The following is a 21,435-nucleotide window of genomic DNA, read 5'->3' as shown; positions in this document are numbered from 1 at the left end:
ATTTGTTGCACAAGTACATATGTAATAAAATTAGTTAAAGACGGCTTCTTCTTTTTTTAGTGTAGAATAATCCTCCTTGTTTTAAATTCTTGGTCCCAGCTTTTACCACAAGAGGGCAGCGGTGGTGTTTTTTGTACACAAGACGTCTTACAGGCTGCACAACAGAGTGCAAATGAGGCCAAGGGAAGTATCACATCAGATAATCTCAGAGTATGTGTTGTTATAAGTGGACACTACTAAACTTTGTTTAGTGACAACAAAATGCCATGCGAAATTATGCCAACTAAGTGAGAACCAAAGGGAAAAAACAGATTACATGAGCCCAAACCATTTTTTCCTTTTCTTTCTTGTCATGAGAAGCTAAAATACATACACATCTTAGGAAATACCAGCATAGTCAAGCCTGGTGTGGTTGTTGGATAGAAATACATTGTGTTCGTGACTCCAAAAACAAACATCAACAATGATTAATAATAATATTTGTATGAGATTGTTTTCTTCATTCTAGCAAGTGAAGTTGTTCATAAAGATAGAAAAAATTAAATACCATTAATTGCAGTTTTAGTCCCTACCTGTCCATCAGTCTTTATTTAGTGTTACCAAGAGTAAAATTCACTCAACTTGTAGCACCCTCAAGGATGGACGTACACACGATGTAGTTATAGAACAGGGTTTATTCTGGTCTTGTCAACCCGTGAGAACTGCTCACGGACAAAACAATAATACAAAAACATCACATCAAAATGCGCTCTTGTACTTAGTGTCAATCAATCAAAAAATCCTTAATTACAGAAAATAAAACATTTAAAATACACAAACATCGTGCGTACATCCATCCTTGAGGGTGCTACACAACTTCTTGCATATTTAAAACAGACTGAAATGGCTTTTTAAAACATTTAAGAGTAATCACACAATTCCCGTGGAAAAGTGGGTAAATGTGTAAAACACCATGTCCCATGCATTATATGTTGTTGTGACGATTATTACGACTCCAGAAACAATGCACACTTTAAAATGTAAGTTCCTCCTTTTTTTGTGACCAAAACTGAGCAAAACCACACCTATCTAAACTGACAATAATGTCATACTTAACAAATCTGACAGATTGTTTATGTTGAAACTTGATTTTTTCAGCAGACGAGGCTCCCTCCAGCGAGCATATGCATTCAATTTATAAAACTAAGGAATGCACCATTTTTCTTCTTTCTTTCTTTTTTCTTTCTTTCTTTCTTTTTTTTTGGCTCATCACAGCTCATGACAACCTGTTAGCCAAGAAATAATTCTGTAAATAGCTACCATTAAAGCACATCATTTGTTTTTTGTTTTTTGTCGTACATATACATTTGCTGCCTTCTGGCTTTGTGTTTTAGCAAACTGGCCGAAGGCCACAGCTTCCAGTACTAACATCAATCTCATTTTCTTGGCAGGTAAATAAAAACAGAGTGCACAGTGTTTTCCAAATTGACAAACTACTCTTTCAAGTGACAAACTACTCTTTCAAGAAAAGAAAAGAAATAAAATCTATCTATCTATCTATCTATCTATCTATCTATCTATATATATATATATATATATATATATATATATATATATATATATATATATATATATATAGATAGATAGATAGATAGATAGATAGATATATAGATATATATATATATTAGTGCTATTAGTGGTACTACATAAAATATGTGGAGGTGAACCACAGATCTGTCTGGTAGAAGGGGTGTCAGTGGCAATAAGACACAAAGGGCTTTGAGGGTGGGGGGAGGGGGTGTCACCTCCCGTGCACATGATCGCTGGCTACGCCCGTGAGACTCGGCATATCATAAAAGATGTGAGAGGGAATGATGAGGAGAGCACAAAGACAGAAGGGAAGAGAAAGGACAGGGAAGGAGGAGATCTGCCTAAACTCCGCCTCCGGTCTCGGATCCTCTCGCATTCCTTCTTCACAGCCCCTCACGCTGGAGATAGAGAAAGAAAGGGAAGGAGAAACAAGAAGGCCACGAAGAAAAAGAGGGGGAGCAGTGAAACGACCATGGCAATATCCAAAACGTCTCAGCGTGAGATAGAGTCCGATCCCAGCGCACTTCCACCACCGTCGACCCCGGCTCGGAGCATGCAGTCGCACAATAGACAGAGTCCTGATGAATGAGGAGCTTTACCTGGGCCGTGGACAAAATGAGGGTCATCTTCATCCAAAACGCCGGTTTCGTCGCAGCTTTCTCGCCTTTCTCGTGATGTTGGCAGTGTTTGGGACGACAGATGATGTGAACGAGCCAGAGCTAACCACAGCCAGATCATGCGAGTAAATTGAGGAGTAAGGGGATCGTAGCAATTTATTTAGGCTGTTTTATTTTATTTTATTTTATTTTAATGGGATAGAGAGCTTGCACATATTTATAGCCAGTATAGCATCTCTGAATCGAAAGTGTGCTCAGCTTCCGGCATGCTGCCTGCTGTCGAAATCTGAATAATACACTATATTTTTTAACTATATTGGCACTAGAATGAATTTTTAACCAATGATAGAGTATGTACCAGGTTATTAAGGTCCGATCCTTTTAGACTTCCGCGCTCATGTAGTAATCCTTTAGTATATAGCAATTATTAATATGAATAGGTAGAAGGAGAGATCTCTGGCCACTATGATCAAAGCCTATTGATCAACTGAGACAATCTGGAAATGTCAGTTTCCACGTGTGATAACATGACTGGCGTCGTTCCTTGTAATTTATTTATTTATTATTACTATTATTAGGCCTATAAGTATTATATTATCGATTTATTTTTTAGGTAGGTAGTGATATATTTAACAGTGGGAAGGCTGTTTTAAACCCTTCCCTATAGTGAGATGGAAACCGCTTATTTATCGTCGCACCGGGGGGGCACCCGTCCCGAGGCCCAGAAGGGCCAAGGCTCGGCGGGCAAACCGGCGGGGGGTGAGCCCTCCGCTGCACCTCCACCTTCAACTCCACCTGCCGGCAGCTCACCTGAGGAGACCCCGACGAGTGGTGATGGACGGAGAAACTCGGGCGTGAAGAAACACCATCACAAGCACAACCTGAAGCATCGCTACGAGCTGCTGGAGACGCTGGGAAGAGGCACCTATGGCAAAGTCAAGAAGGCCATTGAGCGGCACTCTGGCAGAGAGGTGAGCCACTTACACAAGCAGCTGCAAACATCTGTCACGATGCTTTTAGTAAACCCAGACGCTTGTAATTCACAATACTTCTGTAACGCCCTTTAGCAGCCACTACAAACAGCACTGGTCCCAAATTAAGTGGTTTGTTGCTCCCAGAGGCGTGTGCACGTCCTACCCCCGCTGGGAATTCCCGCGCCATGCTCCAAAAAGGCCAGTGGGGCCAGGGAGTTACGCTGCACACATGCAGGGCCTCACGACCGGATGCCGGAGTGCAATTCCGGCTACCGACAGACTTATGGGGACTTGTGTAACCCCCACAAGCTTTACAAAAGTTCCCCAGAAGTGTCCCGCTTCCACGCTCATTCATAAAGTCATAAAGTTTTTAATACATGCATTGCAAAGTTCAGATCAACCCCAACTCTTTTGCGAATGACCAGCATTTGACATAGTCTCAGTCTTTAAAGTAGTAGGCTACTTGTACTGTTTCATCACTCTGCACAGTGCTGTACAGTTTTTCCCTTCCCGTTTTGTTTCTATTTTTAAGGTGCCAAGTTTTTTTTTCCCTACATGGCTCAGTCTGCCACTTTGCGTTTCTTTTTTTAAAGTGATGAACTGTATATTTGTCGCAGTAAACCCACCATCTGCTGTGATGTCCTTGCAGACCGGCAGATCTCTACCAACTATTTCCACATGTGGCAAAATATGACCCCAGTGCCCATTCTGGCAGGGCATGAGGAAATTTCCACTGAAACTTAGTACAGGCCAACAATGTCCCCCAGCGGTTTCATAGCTCCTGGCAAATGCATGTTTAATAGGGGAAGGGGGGCAGCAAACCCTCTGGTACGACATTCCTGTTTGACCTGTCCCACTTGCCAGCTTCTCCTTTCTTCCGTTTGTTTTTCGGCATTATTGCCATGGTAGCAAGTGTAATATGAATTAATGTAATTTCACTAGCATCATAAAACTGTGCAACTGTACTAACTGGACAGGTCAAAGTGTATTGCATGATTGTTGGCTTTGGATATCTTGGAAGTCTTTTGTTAAATAATTGACAATGTTTGTCACATAGTTGGCAAGTTTATTATATTTTTGTTACTAAGCCATAAAGCACTACTTGCCAGTCACTAAATATATAAATAAACCCAATATACTTATGTGTAAGTCAAAAAACTATAGCCCAGTGGCTCCAGTTCTCCTACTATCCACAGTACTGAGCTGAGCTTAGCATTAAAACTTAAAATAGAGAAGTATTAATATGGGACTCAAGTTTGTGCACATAGAGTACTCGCCATCTCGCAGCTTATGCATATGGCACTACGCTGCTAGAGTTTACTTGACCTCTGATCCAGAGGGAGTCTCTTGTGTCCATTTGGCATGTAAACCAGTGTGGTGAAACTGTTATTTAACTCCCCTGAACCTTTTCCTGGCTTGTTCCACAGACCCAGTGAGAAGAACAAAGTGGAGAGATAAACTGATGAAGCCCTGTGTGTGTGCATGCACACACATGGGAATAACGAACGACAGATTAGATGCAAGCATATTCAGCATTTCAGTGAAAGTAGAGCTGGTTTCACCTGGAAGCCCATTTGTTGTACAATTTGCACGCTCAGTAAAAAACACAAACACCTAACATTAAGTGAAGTGCAGCAGATCACAGAGAACATGGTGTGGCTTTGTGGGATGTGCACAACCCATGTTTCTGTGCATGTGTGTGAAAGGTAAAAGGAGACCTGTGGCTATGTTTCAAATAGCTGCATTAAGTATTACCTGCCATCTAGAGAGGACTATAGTGAAAAGGTTATGGTGACAGTCAGGCCTATAATGGACACTGACACATGAAAGGCCATCCACAGCAGGAAATTAGATTTAGAAGGTAATGTTAATATCCTGTATGGAGGATCCATCACAGACAGGGGTTGGGGAGTTAGCACAGAGATACAGGGAAGCTCACCACCATAACAAGAGAGAAACCGCCTCAGTTAAAAGGGGTAAAGAGTCATATTAATATGTGCTTAAAGCACCAGATTACATCATTCCCCAACAATGGACTCAATGGGGAGGTACACAAGAGGGAAAAACATTGGCATTCCTCTGTTATACTCTATGTGGTACAGCTGATGAGACATTATGATTCCTGGCTGTGTTTGAGAATACACTTCTCTAGAAAAGTGTCGGGCCTCTTTCTCCCACTCACTCTCCCTCTCTCTGCCTCCCCCTAAGTCTGACTCAGATGCACAGTCAATACGACAGATGATCATGATCTTTAGACAATGCAGGGACGAGTGAGTTTGTGATGAATACTTCATCTATTTTAATGGCCTGAGAAAGCCCAGAACGATGTCAGGCTCCGCTGAAGCGAAACATGGACTTTCACTTCAAACGAGCTCTTTTGAGAACAAAGTCTGGACGACGGGAGGGGCAGACGAGGCCGCCCCATACCTGGCAGGGACCGACGTGGGCAGCAGTGCAGCGCCCGTTTACTGTGAGTGACAGTAATAGGGGGGTCCACTTGAGAACAAGCGTAGCTGCGTCAGCCAGCTCCGCCAGCTGGCAAGTAGCTGATCTGCGGTCCTGTTTAATGATCCGCATCAAGGTCAGGGCAAGGCAACATGAGGAGATACACAAGAGATATCTAGCTTTCTAGCCCAATATTGGGGAACTGTCTCGTTCTTTGATTTATCATGCAGTGTAGAATTAACTTCTCTACACATTTTACTTGTCTTTGTGTGTAACTTTTGTAGGTAATTTCTTAGTTCATTCCCTAATTTTAAAAAAGATCAGGTATTTCTTGCATCCATCCATCCATCCCACAACAACTGAAAAAGGCAAGCTGCATTCAGCTTTGTAAAGTCAAGTGTCAGCCACGTTTTGGGGATCAGTGATAAAATCCTGATGATTTTGATGAGGTAAAGGAAAACATCAGTGTTAAGACACAAACAACTTTTCCCAATTATGAACACAGCATGTGAACCCCCTGGACCCTGGCTTGTTTATTATGGTATCATTTCTTTAAATTCTATGTAATCAAGGCATGCTCTGGAAGGCAGCTATTCCGGTTTGGGGTTATTTTTATTGATGTACACGGTAATTAGCTTGGCACTCGCTACTGCCTGTGGTTTTTCGCTGAATGGAATAAAGCTGGGCTCCACAGAATACTGCAGTTTAGTCAGGAGGACAAAAGTTTAAACTAACATAATTCAGAGTGAAAAGATTCTTTACAGGCCTGATCAAAGAACAACTCAGGGCTCAATCCAGATTGTTTAGGCTACAAGAATGATGTGCTAGACCGTGGGCTCTCCGCTGGTTTATTTGGAGAAGGATGCTAACCTCTCATTTATGGAGTACATAGGTTAGTGGTTTGAATGCATCCTGTTGCGGCTGACTCTTAACTGAATTGGCTTTGCCATGACAGTGAAGAATCATCAAATCAAGTGTCATTGTTGACTGTTGAGCTCCTTTTAACGGGCCCATTTGGCACGGCAAGGAGTGAATCACTTCCTCAACCCCTGCTCGTTCTCCTGATACCTCCATAAAACTCTCAGCAGGCCATCTTTTCAGCCTTTTTTTAAATACGGGCCAGTAGCTGTGTTTAATCAGAATAACTAAACATACAAGGCGGGGGTACTGGTTAGGGTCTTCTCGGGGACTTTTGACAAGGGAGGAAATTTGCTTTGTAAGTTAATACTGACCGATTGATGGAGGATCACTCTAACCTTCAGCTCTCTCTTTCCTCCTCTTAAAATCGGTGAACACTTAACACCTTTCTCACTGCTTTTTAGCGATACATGGTGCAGACTCTATAGGCTTTTCTACCCCACGCCTGCTGTATGTGGTTGGGATTTCGAAAGAAATTTCTCCAGAGTTGTTGGAGTGGCAGTTAGTGCAGACATCCATGCACCAATTTGGATGAACTGCAGTACTTTAGAGGCTATTTGCCTAACCATTACCTTATTGCCAAATTCCTGCAAATCTAATGGCATTTCCATCAGCCTAAGCTGCACTGTGTGTTGTGCTAATGCACAGATGTTAGCTTGCTAACACAGCAAAGCAGAATAGCGACCATGACTGCTTAAATTAAACCTTATAATTATATCAGCATAGTTTTATTAGCATGAAGACTTTAGCATTTCACACAAAGCGCTACTATGTGCTAGTATGGCTGCAGAGTCCCAGACTGGCTCCGAAAACGCTCCCTGTTTCCAAGATAGCGCCGTATTGAGTGAACTATTGAGTGACCATTATATACTGATGAGGGAATGACTGAGTCAGGGGAGTGATTTTGGACACAGGCGATTAGTTAACAACAGCTGCTCCCAGAGAAGTCTTTACTATGGAAACTGCCATGTTGCACTGTGTGAGTCTGTCCTCTGATGCTTCTGTAATCATGATGATTGAATATCAAAACAGGCCACAATGTTGGTACTTGTGTTTCAATTTGCAATATTTTGACCTCAGCAAGGCTTCGTAAGGTCAAAGGTTATTCAAAGTCTCTGTAGGTGGACAGGGGAGGTTTGTTTTTCTTTGATAATGAAATCAAGCATTGTATGCAGACTGACATCTCATGATGCGCACCATGTACTGTGGATGAGCTGTACAATTTAAAGTTCACTGATAACAAACCGCATGTGACAGATAAAACTGTTGCACCTTAATCTCATTTCAGTGACTTTCTGCAGTCACGTCTCTTTCCAGATTAAATCAGCCTATTTTTCAAATCAATTTTCCTGGAAAAAAAGACAAATCTGCTTTTACTTTAAACTGTTAAATGTGACACATTCAAGATACTGTATATCTAGGTGGGGTTTTTTTTTGTTTGCTTGTTTGTTGGTTTTTTGCTTTTTTTTCCTTTGCTGCTGAAGTCACATGATTGAAATGTGTTTGTCCTCTCTTTCCAGGTGGCTATCAAGTCCATTCGGAAGGAGAAGATTAAGGACGAGCAGGACATGGTACACATTCGCCGAGAGATTGAGATCATGTCGTCCCTCCGCCACCCCCACATCATCTCTATATATGAAGGTGAGGGTCTTTGAATGTCTACCTGTGACAAATCATGGACTCTTATTTAATTTGAACATGCAAACAAAATCACACATGTCCAGAATTCTTCCCTCCATCAGCTCATTTAGCACTCGTGGCCGAGCTGTAGGACTGTCATGTTATGACATGCAGATGTCATAATAAGTCCTGGACTACAGCTCTGGGATGTTATTAATCTTCTCCCCGTCTGGCTGCCTGGTCTAGTAAAAGTTTGGATGACTTTGACAATTTGCATCTGGATTCCTCTCTTTGTGTGTGTGTGTGTGTGTGTGTGTGTGTGTGTGTGTGTGTGTGTGTGTGTGTGTGTGTGTGTGTGTGTGTGTGTGTGTGTGTGTGTGTGTGTGTGCGCACATGTGTGTGTGTGTGTGTGTTGCATTCACATTTGTGAAAGTTTGTGTTTATAAGAGGGGTGATATTCTAAGGGATTGCCTCTCCCACATCTAAGAGGTCACATCCCCTTGTCTTCTCTGGTCTTGATCTCAGGGCCAGACATCTGCTGATACTTAGAGACAACAGCAGCTGGGAACCAGACTATACTCGTGCATGTGTGTGTGTCTGCACATATGTGTCTGTATAAATCCCAGTATATTTATCTCAGTGTATGAACCTTTGTGTGTGTAGCTCAGGAGACTCTGGATTGGCCTCAGTCACCCGGGCTTGCTCCCCGTCTGACTCCAATCCAGTGCTATGCAGCAGGAGGAAAGACCATAAGCCTTCCCTTGGAGCAATATGAACATATGTCTACCCCAGGAAGCAGCTCTCTAAATATCAAAGACTTCAAGTCAGACATTGACAACATATTTATTGTTTTGGGCCTCCTTTTTTTGATGAGTCCTCATGAATGACCTTTACATCACCGGAAGAAAACATTAGATTAGAATTAATGGCGACTCTAAAGGTTGAACAGTTCCTACTGATTTTTTCAACATAGTGCTTGCAATTAATCATCTGATAATATGTAGTATGGACCTGTTTTCTGTCTCCTACATTCACAACGCACTGCGGTGTGTTTTTTTGTTTGTTTGTTTTTTTGTCATGTGATTTGTGACTCGTGACTCTTGTGTCAACATAGCAACAGTTTCAATGCCATTTTCAGGTTAGCTGCCCTGGCATAACGGCTGCAGGTTGTGTGGTACTTCCTTAACTGGCTTAGCCACTGTCCTTTGTTCAGTTCCAAAGTCCTTAGGTCATTATCAGCAATGTGTATATGCAACAAACATAACTATTTGTCATGGGAACGTGCCAGTAGTGGGTCAGAGGGCTGAATTACAGCTGAATTTTATGTGTTTTGCAAGAGAATGATTAAAGAACAGCCAGCTTTATAAACTCAGGCGAGCCTGCATGGTGTTTCTATGTGTGCTGCCTTCCTTTAAAAGCAGTCAGTTCTACCAACAAACCTAACCAGACTCATTGCTCTCGCTCTTTGGTGTTTCTCCTCAAACCCAGCGTTTACTGTTGTGGCCTGGCCTCCGCCCAGCCTTGCTTTAGAGATGTATAGGAGGCCTAAAGATTTGTGTATCCGGCAACACCCTCTTCAACAGCCCCTGCTAACTGCCTTGTGTGAAGCAAAGCTGAACCAGATGTGTGCGTGAAGATTGATTTTTACCACTCCCTCACATTCTGCATCCATCAGCATGCTGCGTGGGGACATTTAAAGTAGTTTTTTTTTTTTTTTGCTCTTTGCTCCTCAGGCGAAGCTATGCAGTGCCCTCCTTTTAAGAGAAATAGTCAACCCTACAAAATGCTCAAGCGGCATGAACTGATTCAGCCGGGGAAAAAAACCCCCAAAACCTTCAGCGTGAAAAGAATCTTAAGAAATGTACCTTCTTACAATAAAATAAAAAATGATCACTCTTCTTGTGTCCTCACAGAAAATACAAAGCTAAAGCCAACATCTTGCCAATTTTGTTACCTTGGCAGGAGTTCACTTTCTCAGCGCTGCTTCCAGATTTTGTGCTAAGCTACGCTAACGAGCTGCTGACTATATTTGCAATGGTGTTAAATTTGTTAGCTAAATCTAGGCAAAAATCAGGTTATATCTCCAAATATCCTAAGTAAACATGATAAACAAAGGGAAAAATACCCTACAGATTAATTAAAATTTGCTTGTTTATGGCCTACTTTAGAATTATCCCTCCACTCCTCTGTGTGACTGTTTGGCCCTTGTGCAAGTTTTCAACAACAGTCTATCATCAGTGCAGACACTAGGACAATAGGCGCTAATTAGTCAGATGTGAGGGCTTGACCTGTGAACAAAGCCCAGTGAGTGACAGCGAGGCTTTAGTGGTGGCTGGCGTGCCCAGCGGGCTGTAACAAACCCGAGTTATGTAAGCCAGGTAATTACCTCACCGCAAGTGCTCAAAGGTAAATGGGAGTGCAAGCTGAGAATTGGCTCCCCCAGCCTAACCCCATCAAGGTTCGCCGTGAATGTCACCCCAGGTCACCCCTCTGTCCACCAATCAGAGAGCTGAGTCTGCTTTTGCCCTCCCAAGTGCTTGGCTTACATCCCGTCTGTTATTTCCCGAGCTGCCAGACAGTCACAATCAGGGAGCATTACCATCACTCAGCAACTGTGTGTTTTTGTAGAGGATTATATCTTTAAAAGGACCCCAGGAGAGGAGGGGTGGGGTGCTGAGGAAAGTAGTGTGACAGACTGTGAAGGTGCTCACTCAAGAGTACAGAAAGCGGAGGCCCCCACCTCAGTGACCCTGCTGTGTGGGAAAATCAACACGGACAATATGTAGCAACATGGCTGACTGTGTTTTCCTAGCCTTTTTTCCCCTCTCTCTTCTTCTCCTCTCTCTCCCTAACCGCTGTCATACTCCTCATGCCAAGAAGCATGTTGCCAAACTGAAATTATATAGCGAATGGCTAAAAACTGACACGGAATGATATGTCTGGTGAGCTGTATTTCAATGGCGATAAAAATGAAACAGCATTCCTCTAAAAATCAGCACACGTGTCACCGGGTTTATTCATTTTGCTTCGGTTGTAATAAAGTTCAAGGTCCAAAAGAGAAAAAGCCTGCTTTGTAAGAGTAGGTACAGAAGATAGAAGAATATAGGAGTATAGCTTTGATTTCAGTTATGAGTTAAATATGAAGCAGTTTAATTACATTGCTCTTGTCAAAATAAAAGAGGATGCTTGTTGCTATGTTGAGTCATAAATCACTAATGAATAAAGCAGTACTTAGAATAGGTACTCATGAGGCCCGCACGTGGTTGTTAGAAATATCGGACTGTGTTGTGAAAAGTGGCAACATGATGCGAAGCTGAAAGCTGTAGCAGACCCTCCACCTGAGCCTGTGAAGGTAACTCTTTCTCCTCACTTTGGTTCGTGCCCCTTTCTTTTTTTTGTGGTCTGTTTTCACTGCTCTCCACTTGCTCTGCTCTCCGAGCAAGGCCTGATTGAGTTAACAGCCCCTCCCTGCTGTAGTGTTGTGAAGGAGCCAGGCACATGAGGTGGGGTCTGGGTGATGTAACCCTGGGAGAAATGTAGAGATGTAATGTGCTGCTTTGGAATTTGGATTCCCAATTCCCCCCCCCAAAAAACAAAGTAAACGTTTTTTCCCTGCTTTTTTACTTAATAATGCTCATTAATATTTTTATTAAGAAGGCAAAATGAACTTGGGCAGACTTAAGAAGTTGTCCTCCCATACCTCTATGTTTTCGGAAAGTCAGTAATAATGTGTTGCTATTTTCTTATCATTTCTCAGTGTTTGAAAACAAGGACAAGATCGTGATTGTGATGGAGTATGCCAGCAAGGGCGAGCTGTATGACTACATTAGCGAGCGTCGGCGCCTGAGCGAGCGGGAGACACGACGCTTCTTCAGACAGATAGTCTCCGCTGTGCACCACTGTCACAAGGTGAGAAAACTCATCCGTGCCTTCAGTTTGTGCACGCTGTGCTCTGTGTCTCTTACACACATAAAGACTTTGTTTTCAGTCCTTAATTTATCCTTCACCATTCCCCTCACACATTCAGACGTATGGCTAGTCAATCTGCCAGCCCTGTACGGTGTGCTGTTCTTGGCGCACTGGTGTTAGAGAGTCATCTGTTTCTGAGTGAAGATAGAATGCAGGCCAGTTTAATTCAGGCTTACGCTCCCATTACAGAGCAGGGCAACAAACAGGCCCTGTCTTTAAATCTGTGCTCGAATCTTGCCGCACACACAAGGACTGATGTCCTGAGCTACCCCCAGAGTCATTCTCCAGAGATTGAGTTTGGTTCACACCCACATCCACACCTCACTTACTCTGCTTAAAACCCCAAGATCCCATTGGCTCGCTACTTGTCACACTTTTCCCAGCTGTAGATAGGGATGATGTCATAGTTTTCAGCTAGGGGACTCCCAGACTAATCTCTATAAATACTCCCCTTTTCTTTTTAAAAAAAAAAAAAAATTTGCTTTCATTATCAGACTGTAAGTTATGGCCGCGGCGCTAAACAGGACGTCCTGGCCTGAATGTCAATTGTCCATTACCTGTATATCTTCCCCAAAACGCCAGCCTTTGCCCCCAGAGGCTAAGTTATCAGATGATAGACGATTGGTTAACAGATTGGTCCCAGACAGCCATGAATGATGAGTCATTACCACCAAGCGCAACCCCTTGCTGGGTGGGGTGGTGTGAGTCACAGGCACAACAAGCAACCAACCACTTCTTCCTTGTGTTCACCAATCAGAGTCATGTGAAAATGAGCACCGTGTTAGACAGTCACCAACAGGAGATGCAACGCTGAGCTGCGCAAACAGGCGGGGGGTGACGGATGAAGTCACTCCTCTGCATCTGAGCTGGGTTCTGTCTGTCTGCGTACCACATGTTAATTCCTGGATTTTTTTTCCCAACCCGTGCATTAACAGCATAGTCGCTGTTTTATCCCATGATGCTCTGAGAACATAATTCATACTGGGAGATAATTACAGGCTCATGTTTATGTCACACATTTGAGCTGATTTAAAAGAAAGTCCCAGCAGATGTCAGCTTGAAGATCTTCGAGGGGACAGGACCAATTAAAGAGTACTAAGCCAACAGGCTGTCTTGATTTCCTCAAGCTATCTTTGTCAGAGTAAATCACACATACATACAAATACAACGGACTGTTTATTGCTTGGACCCCTCTTTAATGAAAAATGAGCTGATGCATGCATCAATCTTTTTCTTTTTTCTCACTGACTTTCAGAATGGAGTAGTGCACAGGGATCTGAAACTGGAAAATGTGCTACTGGATGAAAACTGTAATATTAAGGTAACCTTGCCTCTTGTGATGGTCTGGGATGTGTTGGCAGCCCAAGCCTTGTCTCAAATGATCTTTGCGTGAGGGAAAAGAAATAATATGACCTGAAATTCTAACTTGGCCTTGTGTTCACAGATTGCTGATTTTGGGCTGTCCAACCTCTACCATAAAGACAAGCTGCTGCAAACCTTCTGCGGTAGCCCCCTATATGCTTCACCGGAGATCGTCAATGGGAGACCATACCGTGGCCCGGAGGTGAGTCTCAACGGAAATAGAAATTTAATAATTTATTGCCCTCCCTGAAAATTCATTTTGTGATGAACCGCTAGTGATTACAATCATCATGTAGTCCATATACAAACTGGTGGGTAGACTTTCTTCTCAGGCCCTTTGATGGGATTAGTCCATAGTCCAAGGGAGGTCTCTCTCTTGTGGGTCAGCATCCCTCCCCTGTCCTCCCTTTCCTACAATATTCAGGGGTCTTTGAAGTGAGGAACCAGGGGATCGTTTTTCTCACTCTGTCTTCAGATTAACTGGATTGGAATGAGCTCCGCAGCCTCAAAGCGCAAGCGCTGTCTAAACAAATACTTTTGGTGAAAGAAACAGTGAAAATGTCTCCCCAAAGCCACTCATTCTGCAAGTGCAGAGTCACTCCGAAGGGCGTTGTCACTACAATTACATCAGATGGATAAAACAAAGCAACAAGGAGGAGGGGGGATGTTGCATTTTTAGATTTCGTAGTCAAACCGTTCAATTTAGTGCGATTCACTGTAATTTACTCGAGAGTGCTAAAAACGAAATTATAGAACCACAGCTGGGATGAGGCCACAAATTACAGCGAGCAAAGACAACAAAAATAGAGCACAACAATAGTGAGTGGCCTGTCGCATACTCGGGAATGGACCAACGATGACACAAAGAGTGAAACATTTGCGATGCTGGTCATTGATTACATCTCAAAACTTTAGCTGCCCTCATTAAAAACACAGCCCACTGTATCCGCCCCCCAACTACAGTCCGTACACTTATTCTGTGCCATGCTCTTTGTTTCTCTGTCTCTCAGCTACACAAACACACACACACACACAACCCCGTTCAGCTATCTTAGTGAGGACCTTCATTGACATAATGCTTTCCCTAGCCCCTTATCCTAACCCTAACCATTAAAAATGAATGCCTAACCCTAACTCTTACCCTAAACCTAACCATAACCTAATTGTAACCCTGACACTAAAACCACATTTTGAGCCTCAAAAAGGCCTTCAAACTTGTGAGGACCGGTGAGTGAGGACCGGTGAGTGTGTCCTCACACGTGACTGTTGGTTCTCACAAGTATAGTAGAATGCAGATTTCGGTCCTCACAAATATAGCTAGACAGGAACACACACACACGTCAACTGCATGTCTTTAGCGACTGTCAGGAGCTCAGCATATCACAGTTGCTATCTCTGCTGGTCTCATTACACTCTTCCGCTCCCACCACTCTGCACCTCCTCAAAACACAAAGTCTTATGTAACATTTTTGAAAGCCACATTACGTTGTGAGAGAGTGTAATGTATTTGTGCACAAACAAGTCATGGCTCACCAAAATACCTGCCGTTGTCATTATGCCTTTGAGAGGCCTGCTGGAGAACCAACATCATATCATATTGCTTATTGGTGTGTAGAGTAACTCAAAGCTCAGTCTACTCAGCTCATTTCACAGCATCCATTTTTTGTAATGCCATGAATCACTAATCACTGTTTCCTCCAGGTGGACAGCTGGGCCCTCGGGGTGCTGCTGTATACCCTGGTCTATGGAACCATGCCGTTTGATGGGGGAGACCACAAGAACCTCATTCGCCAGATTAGCAACGGCGAGTACAAAGAGCCCACTCAGTCCTCAGGTACTGCTGGAACTTTTGGCTCAGCTTGCATTCCTTTTGGTTTGGGTCATGTTAGGAAACACACCTGATTTCAGTGCGTTGTGTAAAACAATAGCATAAACTGTAATTGGCAAATCTAATTCAGCTGTGCTGCAGATAGAAACCATGAGGACTCTTTTTCTCATAAATTCCAGAAGAATATGAAAGTCTTTAAGATGTTTGTTCATACGCTGTTCAGGGAAGCATGGATCAGAGCGCTCTGGATGTTCACATGTAGTGGATGCAAATTGCATTACACATGATAAACAGTGATGCTTTTATCCAGACAGCATAAGGAAACACATCTCAGCTGAGCAACAAGACATTATACTTTTTATTCATTTGCTGGTAACATGATTTTTGAATCAGTCTGTGCTGCATAAACTACAATGGAAACAAAATATAACTTTTTGTGCTAAAAAGAGCAACTTTTTGTGGAAAAAAATACTGTTGAAACATACTTAGTGATTCATGTTTTTGGTATAGGTATAACAGTCTTTGAAATGAAAAACCAATAGCATATAATTTTAGTATTTGTATGTCAAATAATGTGCAGCATGAAGCACTCAACAGATCTCTGTTTACTCCCAGATGCCCGTGGACTGATCCGCTGGATGCTGATGGTGAATCCTGAGCGTCGAGCTACAGTGGAGGATATTGCCAATCACTGGTGGGTGAACTGGGGCTGGAAGAACAGCGTGTGTGACTGCGAGACCCAACGCGACCACGGAGGCTCGCCCATGCTGGCCCGTTTCATTGACTGGCAGAACCGCACTGAGCCACGTGGTTCTGGAGCCAAAGCTGCGGCCATGCCCCAGCTGCTGCGCCAGAGGCCCAAGAAGTCCAAGAAGGAGAATGTTGAGGCAGGACAGATGCACAGTGGAGGCGAGGACAAGCCAGGTCTAAAGAGACCCAAAGGCATCCTGAAGACCAGGGTTACCGAAGAGCATCAATCTGTAAGTCCTGAAGAGGTGGAGCTGGGTCAGGTAGCACTGCCTCAGCAAACTGAAGGTGGAGAGGAGGCATCCAGCCCAGACCGAGAGGAAGAGGAGCCGACGCTGGGAGGAGTCTCCCCAGCCAAGATGGTGCCATCTCTGCCCAAAAAAGGCATCTTGAAAAACAACCAACAACGGGAATCAGGGTACTACTCTTCCCCAGAGCGCAGTGAGTCCTCCGAGCTTTTAGGGGGCGCCAGCATGTCTCTGCTAGCCACCTCCCCACCCAAGAGAGCCATGGGGAGAAAGGGTATCTTGAAGCGAAATGGCAAGTACTCCACCTACAGCGGGCCTCCCTCATCAGCGACGGTGGCCGGAGTCCTCGGTGAGCCTCCTCCATCGACCGACTCTGGTTTGTCCCGCAGTCAGAGTCGTCCCTCCAGCATAGTGGGGGAGGACAGCTCCGTCCTGTCCCTGTCACCTAGCTCCCTCAGCGGGGCCGAGTGGCATCCTTCCACACCCCACCTCCGCCCAAACATCAGGGCTTGTGTCTCGGCTGAAAACCTGCTGCAGCTCGCCAACTTTAAAGGCTTCCAGGCAGCCCCGCCAATCCAGGGACACAAATTCAGCCGCGGCCCCAAAACGAAAGGCTCCCCAGGGGACAATGGCAGCTTCTCCTTGTTGGGGGACCTGGAGGACATGACTCAGGTGTACCAGCAAGCCCTGGACATCAGCAGCAACCTCAACTAATAGATGGGTGGAAGACAGAGAAGAAGAGGGATTGTAACACGAGTGTGTGTTTGTGTGTGCGTGTGTGTACAGATGTGTCTGCGTGACACTAACGACCAGTGCGTTACTGGGATCGGCCTTTCGTAGCTTGTGGCTTTTTTAAATGGGGTTGAAATCTCGATGGAAAAGATGCGTCGCTGCACACACGCACTCACACACACGCAGGCACACTTCTCTGGCTAGAAAACATTTAGTTAAGGTTTTCTGTGCAGGAGAGAGACAGAGCTGGCATGAGAGAATGCCACCCAGTCTGCTCTCTTGGCCCGCCCATAGACTTTGCTGTGTTCAACATGTTTACATATTCAGCAAGAAGGCAAGTTAGAATCACAAATGCAGCGATCAGAAACTGGTTGGCTCTGCTTAGACATCACCCATTTCCATGTATGAGTTTACAACAGCACCTTAGAACTCAAAACGGAGCATATGCTTTTGTGATCTTTACTTCCTTTAAAAAAAGAAAAGAAAGAAATGAAACAAACCAGGGTCTTGTTCCAAAAAAAAAAAATAGCATTGCTGATTATTTATTAATATTTTGTAGCTTTAGTTTTAAGTGCAAAACTGGTGGGCGCTGGCTATTACTGGAAGAGTCCAAAGCTCCTTGTCTCCAACTGTGTTTGCGGAACTGACATATATAATTATGTTACTCGGTGACGAGAAACATCTATATACCCCAATATATAACTGTGTCTGTGTATGTACAACACGCGGGCAAGTATACCTTCATAAAAGCATATGTCCTATATATGTTTATGATACTAGGGAATATGTAGGAAGTGCCTTTTTTTGATTCATAATACCAGTTATGTATGTCATTTCCTTAATGTGGAGGGAAAAGCCAGGCCAACCTGTCACCAGTTGTGCTTTTTTGTATCATGTTGTTTGTGAATGTGGAGAGACCCAGGGCCTTCATAGCACAGCTGACTAACTACTTACTCTGGGGTTCAAAGGTCACCCCCCACCAAAGCCCATTCCTTCTACACAGGTAAAATTACACACAGATATACCAGCATCTACAGGCCAAGAAAAACAAAAAAACCTTCCTCCGTGGTCTTTGTCAGTGTTAAAGTTTGTAGTTTGGTTTGTCGGCAGTTTAGGCCTGGTTGAACATACTTTTGTTGGCAGGACAAGAGGTCTGTAGGGGCTCACCTAGTGGGACATCTAGTGAAGGGAGATAGCACAGACAACATCTCACAGTCCTGGAATGTGTCTGGCTATAGCCCTGGTTCTTTCACATTTTTTGGGCCTACCTGAAAAAAGTAAGAGGTGCTTTTTCTTTCTTTCTTTTATTTATTTATGCTTTGGGTTTTTTTTACTAAAGAAGATTAGGTGCTTTCCATTGCTGGGCTGGTTAATATTTTACCCCAAGCTCTTCAAAAGAGCTAAGTAAGGTGGTTTGTTTTAGCTCGCTGATGACGCAGCAAATTCCTCAGAGGAAGGCAGGAGACGTGCTGGTGCTAGAGATCTGTACTGGCCCCAGCCCGAGTCAGCACAGGTGGGATCTGCGGTCAGTGCTCAGCCCCTCCAGCTGTGTATACTAGTTCATTATGTCAACCAAGCACAATTAGCCAGCTATTGTTTTCATTTGAGCGTGAGAGAGAGGCGGTGCGTAGAGACTTATAGCTAGAGGGAGAAGAAAGGTGTGAGAAAGAGTGATGCATGGAGCAGTGGTGAGATTAGAGCAGTCTTTCCTGTAAAACGCAGAAAAGGTCGAGGTGTTAGAATTGTTTTAGTTTTTGAAGGATTTGTAACGTAGACTAGTGAAAGTAAAGAAAGTGAGTAGAAGGAGCAGGGAAAAGTTTTTGTTTTATGCCAAAGAAGTAATGAAACTGACAATGATTCAGGGGAATGGGTGAGTCAGGGGCTTGTCAGAGTCCTTGCATTCTTCTTAGGAATCTCCCCAACCCCCCCACGGTGTATGAAATCATCCCCACATTGGCTTGACCTTGATTTATTTTTCTTCTATTATTCCCTAACAGAGATGCTGGAGGCTGTTGATATAGCTTGTCTTGAGGGTCATTGTGTGATCCCAGTCTTCTGTATGGCCTTAGAAATTGCGATACACTTTTCAACAGCAGCAAAAGAAATGTAAAAAATTGGAGAACGATGACTGACATCATCCATTACGTTAAATGATGTGAGTGGAAAAGCATGTCGTAGAGGACCCCAAGGGAAAAAGATCAAGTGTTGAATGTTTTCAGTGGTCGCATGTGCGAAGAAAAGGTCCTGGGTTCTGACTCAAATGAAAGACCCACTGCGTATTATATTGCATTTTATTGCCTTTTGTATTGCATTATATTGTCAACTGGATTTACAGTGAGAAAATTATACTATGTTAGTATTTTGTTTTATTATGCTTCTGTTTTTGATTTTCCAAAATATAAGAAATGTTTTATTGCTTTATGTTATGGCAGAAAAAAAATACTTCCTTCCTTGAAGTGTCACAATTTCTCTCCAAAGGAAAAAAAAACACAACAAAAAACAAACAAAAACAGCCAAATCTGGTGTGAAATTGGTGAACTTGCACACATTTCCCCCTGTTTTGGAATACCCACAGGTGAAAGTGTTAGCTGGAAAAAAGAGCAAAAGACTGACATTTTTACTAATAGCTGACTGCAAGAAATTTTTATTTTCACATCTACTAAAGCAGGGGAGGCTAAATATGCTGGAACAACACCAGGAGGGAAAAAAAAGGAAATAAATCAATGGAAAGAATCTGATGATAAAACATTAACTCTGCCAAACTGGAAATAACTGGTGCATATCTGTTAGTTAGCAGAAATTCTAATCATAGGAAAACTTGACTGGATATTGTTATGACAATAATAATAAATTAGTATTTTTATGTTATTTAAGCATTATTTTGGTTACAGCTTTTTACTATTGCGGGATATTGCCAAAATTTCTTTTATTGGTTTTATTTGTTTTTATCTGTGGGTGATCCTGGACTGCCAAGGTATTGTAAGTTGCGTGCCTTTGGTGTCTTTCATGATTTTTTTTTCTTCTTTTTTAAAATTTGATAATGAAAATTATTATCAATGTGTTTTTTTATACTTGTATTTATTGATCAAGCCATTTAAAGTTGATGTCAAAGTACTTCATGTTCATGCTTTGGCCTGCTTAGGACTTTAGTGTTTTGTGTTCATGACGCACTGCACACAGAAATATTGTTGCTTCTTTAAAATAGAGTGATGTCATCTCATTGTGAAGGAGGTGGTCAAGTATCTGAGGAGTGACAAATCAATAAAAGTTCCTGAAATCCTGTAGAATGTCTTAATCTGTCAACTCGGGTCAACACGATGCCCCTGTAGTACTGTATCAACTCAAATAAATGGATCTTGAAGGTAATATGTGTTTTGTGTACTTTTTGCTATGCATAGTCTTTTTATTCTAGAGCTTTATAGGTTATTTAGTCAAGTCAAGTGGCTTCAGTCATTTAACATCAAGATTATACAGGATTCATGCAAGGAGAACCTTAAATACATCTAGGTATAGAAAAGATGGCTTTGCATTTAAAGTTAATCAGTAATTTATATAGTCGCCATCTATAGAGTTCCAAAAGCTCCCTTTAAAACATGAATGTCTTCAAATATACCTTTCTTGGCAAATTATTTCTGGTTTATCCAGTGGTTGAACTGGATATCCAGAGTCTTTTTTCTTTCTTTCAGTAGGACACATGTTAATTAAACTAGTGAGATGGCCTCATTTCTTTTTCCTTATTAAGAATGTGTGACCCAAAAACTTTCACCAGTGGATTTAAGATGTCAGCGGCGGTGTCCTGTTTTCATCATTAGCTTCAAGTTAATCAGTTTGAATTTGTGGGGTCAAATCATTGGGGTCAGAATGGCTAAAGTATACTTTTTTTGGACACAGTTTGAAAGTTTTTGCCAAAGCTTCAAGAGCTTTTCAGAGTAGGTTGCCAGCCTGTCAAAAGTCGAGCTACTGATGAAAATGGGCCATTCAGGGCACTGAAATCAGCCAGTGTTTCCACACAGCCTTGGCTGCTGTAGTGAAATTAACTTGATGGTTGTTAAAGTGATACCCCACCCAAAATCTGTTTTTCAGGCATTTAAAAGACACTCCCAGTGGGCTTCAGCTGTGCTTGTAAAATAGAACTGTGGTTCTAGTCAGCCTGAATTTACAATGAATTCCAATACTAACCTTTTTTTTTTTTTTACAGTGGAAACAGAAATCACATGACCAATAGGAAGATCACACACTAAATAAGGCTGTCTGGCCCATTAGTGGTTGTAGACATTGATTTATCCGCAGTACAGCGCCACATCCTGCTTTTACATTGTTCAGAAGAGCTCACTGTCTAGATGCTGTTTAGTTTCTCAAGAAATCAAGTTCTACAGTATCTCTAAAATGAGAGAGATTCAAGTACT

The 21,435-nt window shown here is 42.8% G+C and overlaps 1 protein-coding gene across 1 annotated transcript; it reads left to right on the top strand.

The window, feature by feature from the left end:
- Window positions 1-1,858: 1,858 nt before the first annotated feature.
- On the top strand, window positions 1,859-20,386 carry nuak1b (NUAK family, SNF1-like kinase, 1b). The gene is made up of 7 exons (XM_063479317.1): window positions 1,859-3,157; window positions 8,044-8,164; window positions 11,901-12,052; window positions 13,368-13,433; window positions 13,557-13,676; window positions 15,176-15,308; window positions 15,918-20,386. The coding sequence occupies exons 1-7, from the start codon at window positions 2,858-2,860 to the stop codon at window positions 17,009-17,011; spliced, it is 1,986 nt and encodes a 661-aa protein (XP_063335387.1). The 5' UTR covers window positions 1,859-2,857; the 3' UTR covers window positions 17,012-20,386.
- The last annotated feature ends 1,049 nt before the right edge of the window (window positions 20,387-21,435 follow it).

This window comes from Pelmatolapia mariae, linkage group LG7 (genome assembly GCF_036321145.2).
Source record: "Pelmatolapia mariae isolate MD_Pm_ZW linkage group LG7, Pm_UMD_F_2, whole genome shotgun sequence".
Taxonomy (NCBI): domain Eukaryota; kingdom Metazoa; phylum Chordata; class Actinopteri; order Cichliformes; family Cichlidae; genus Pelmatolapia; species Pelmatolapia mariae.
This window is presented reverse-complemented; position numbering and strand designations above follow the sequence as displayed.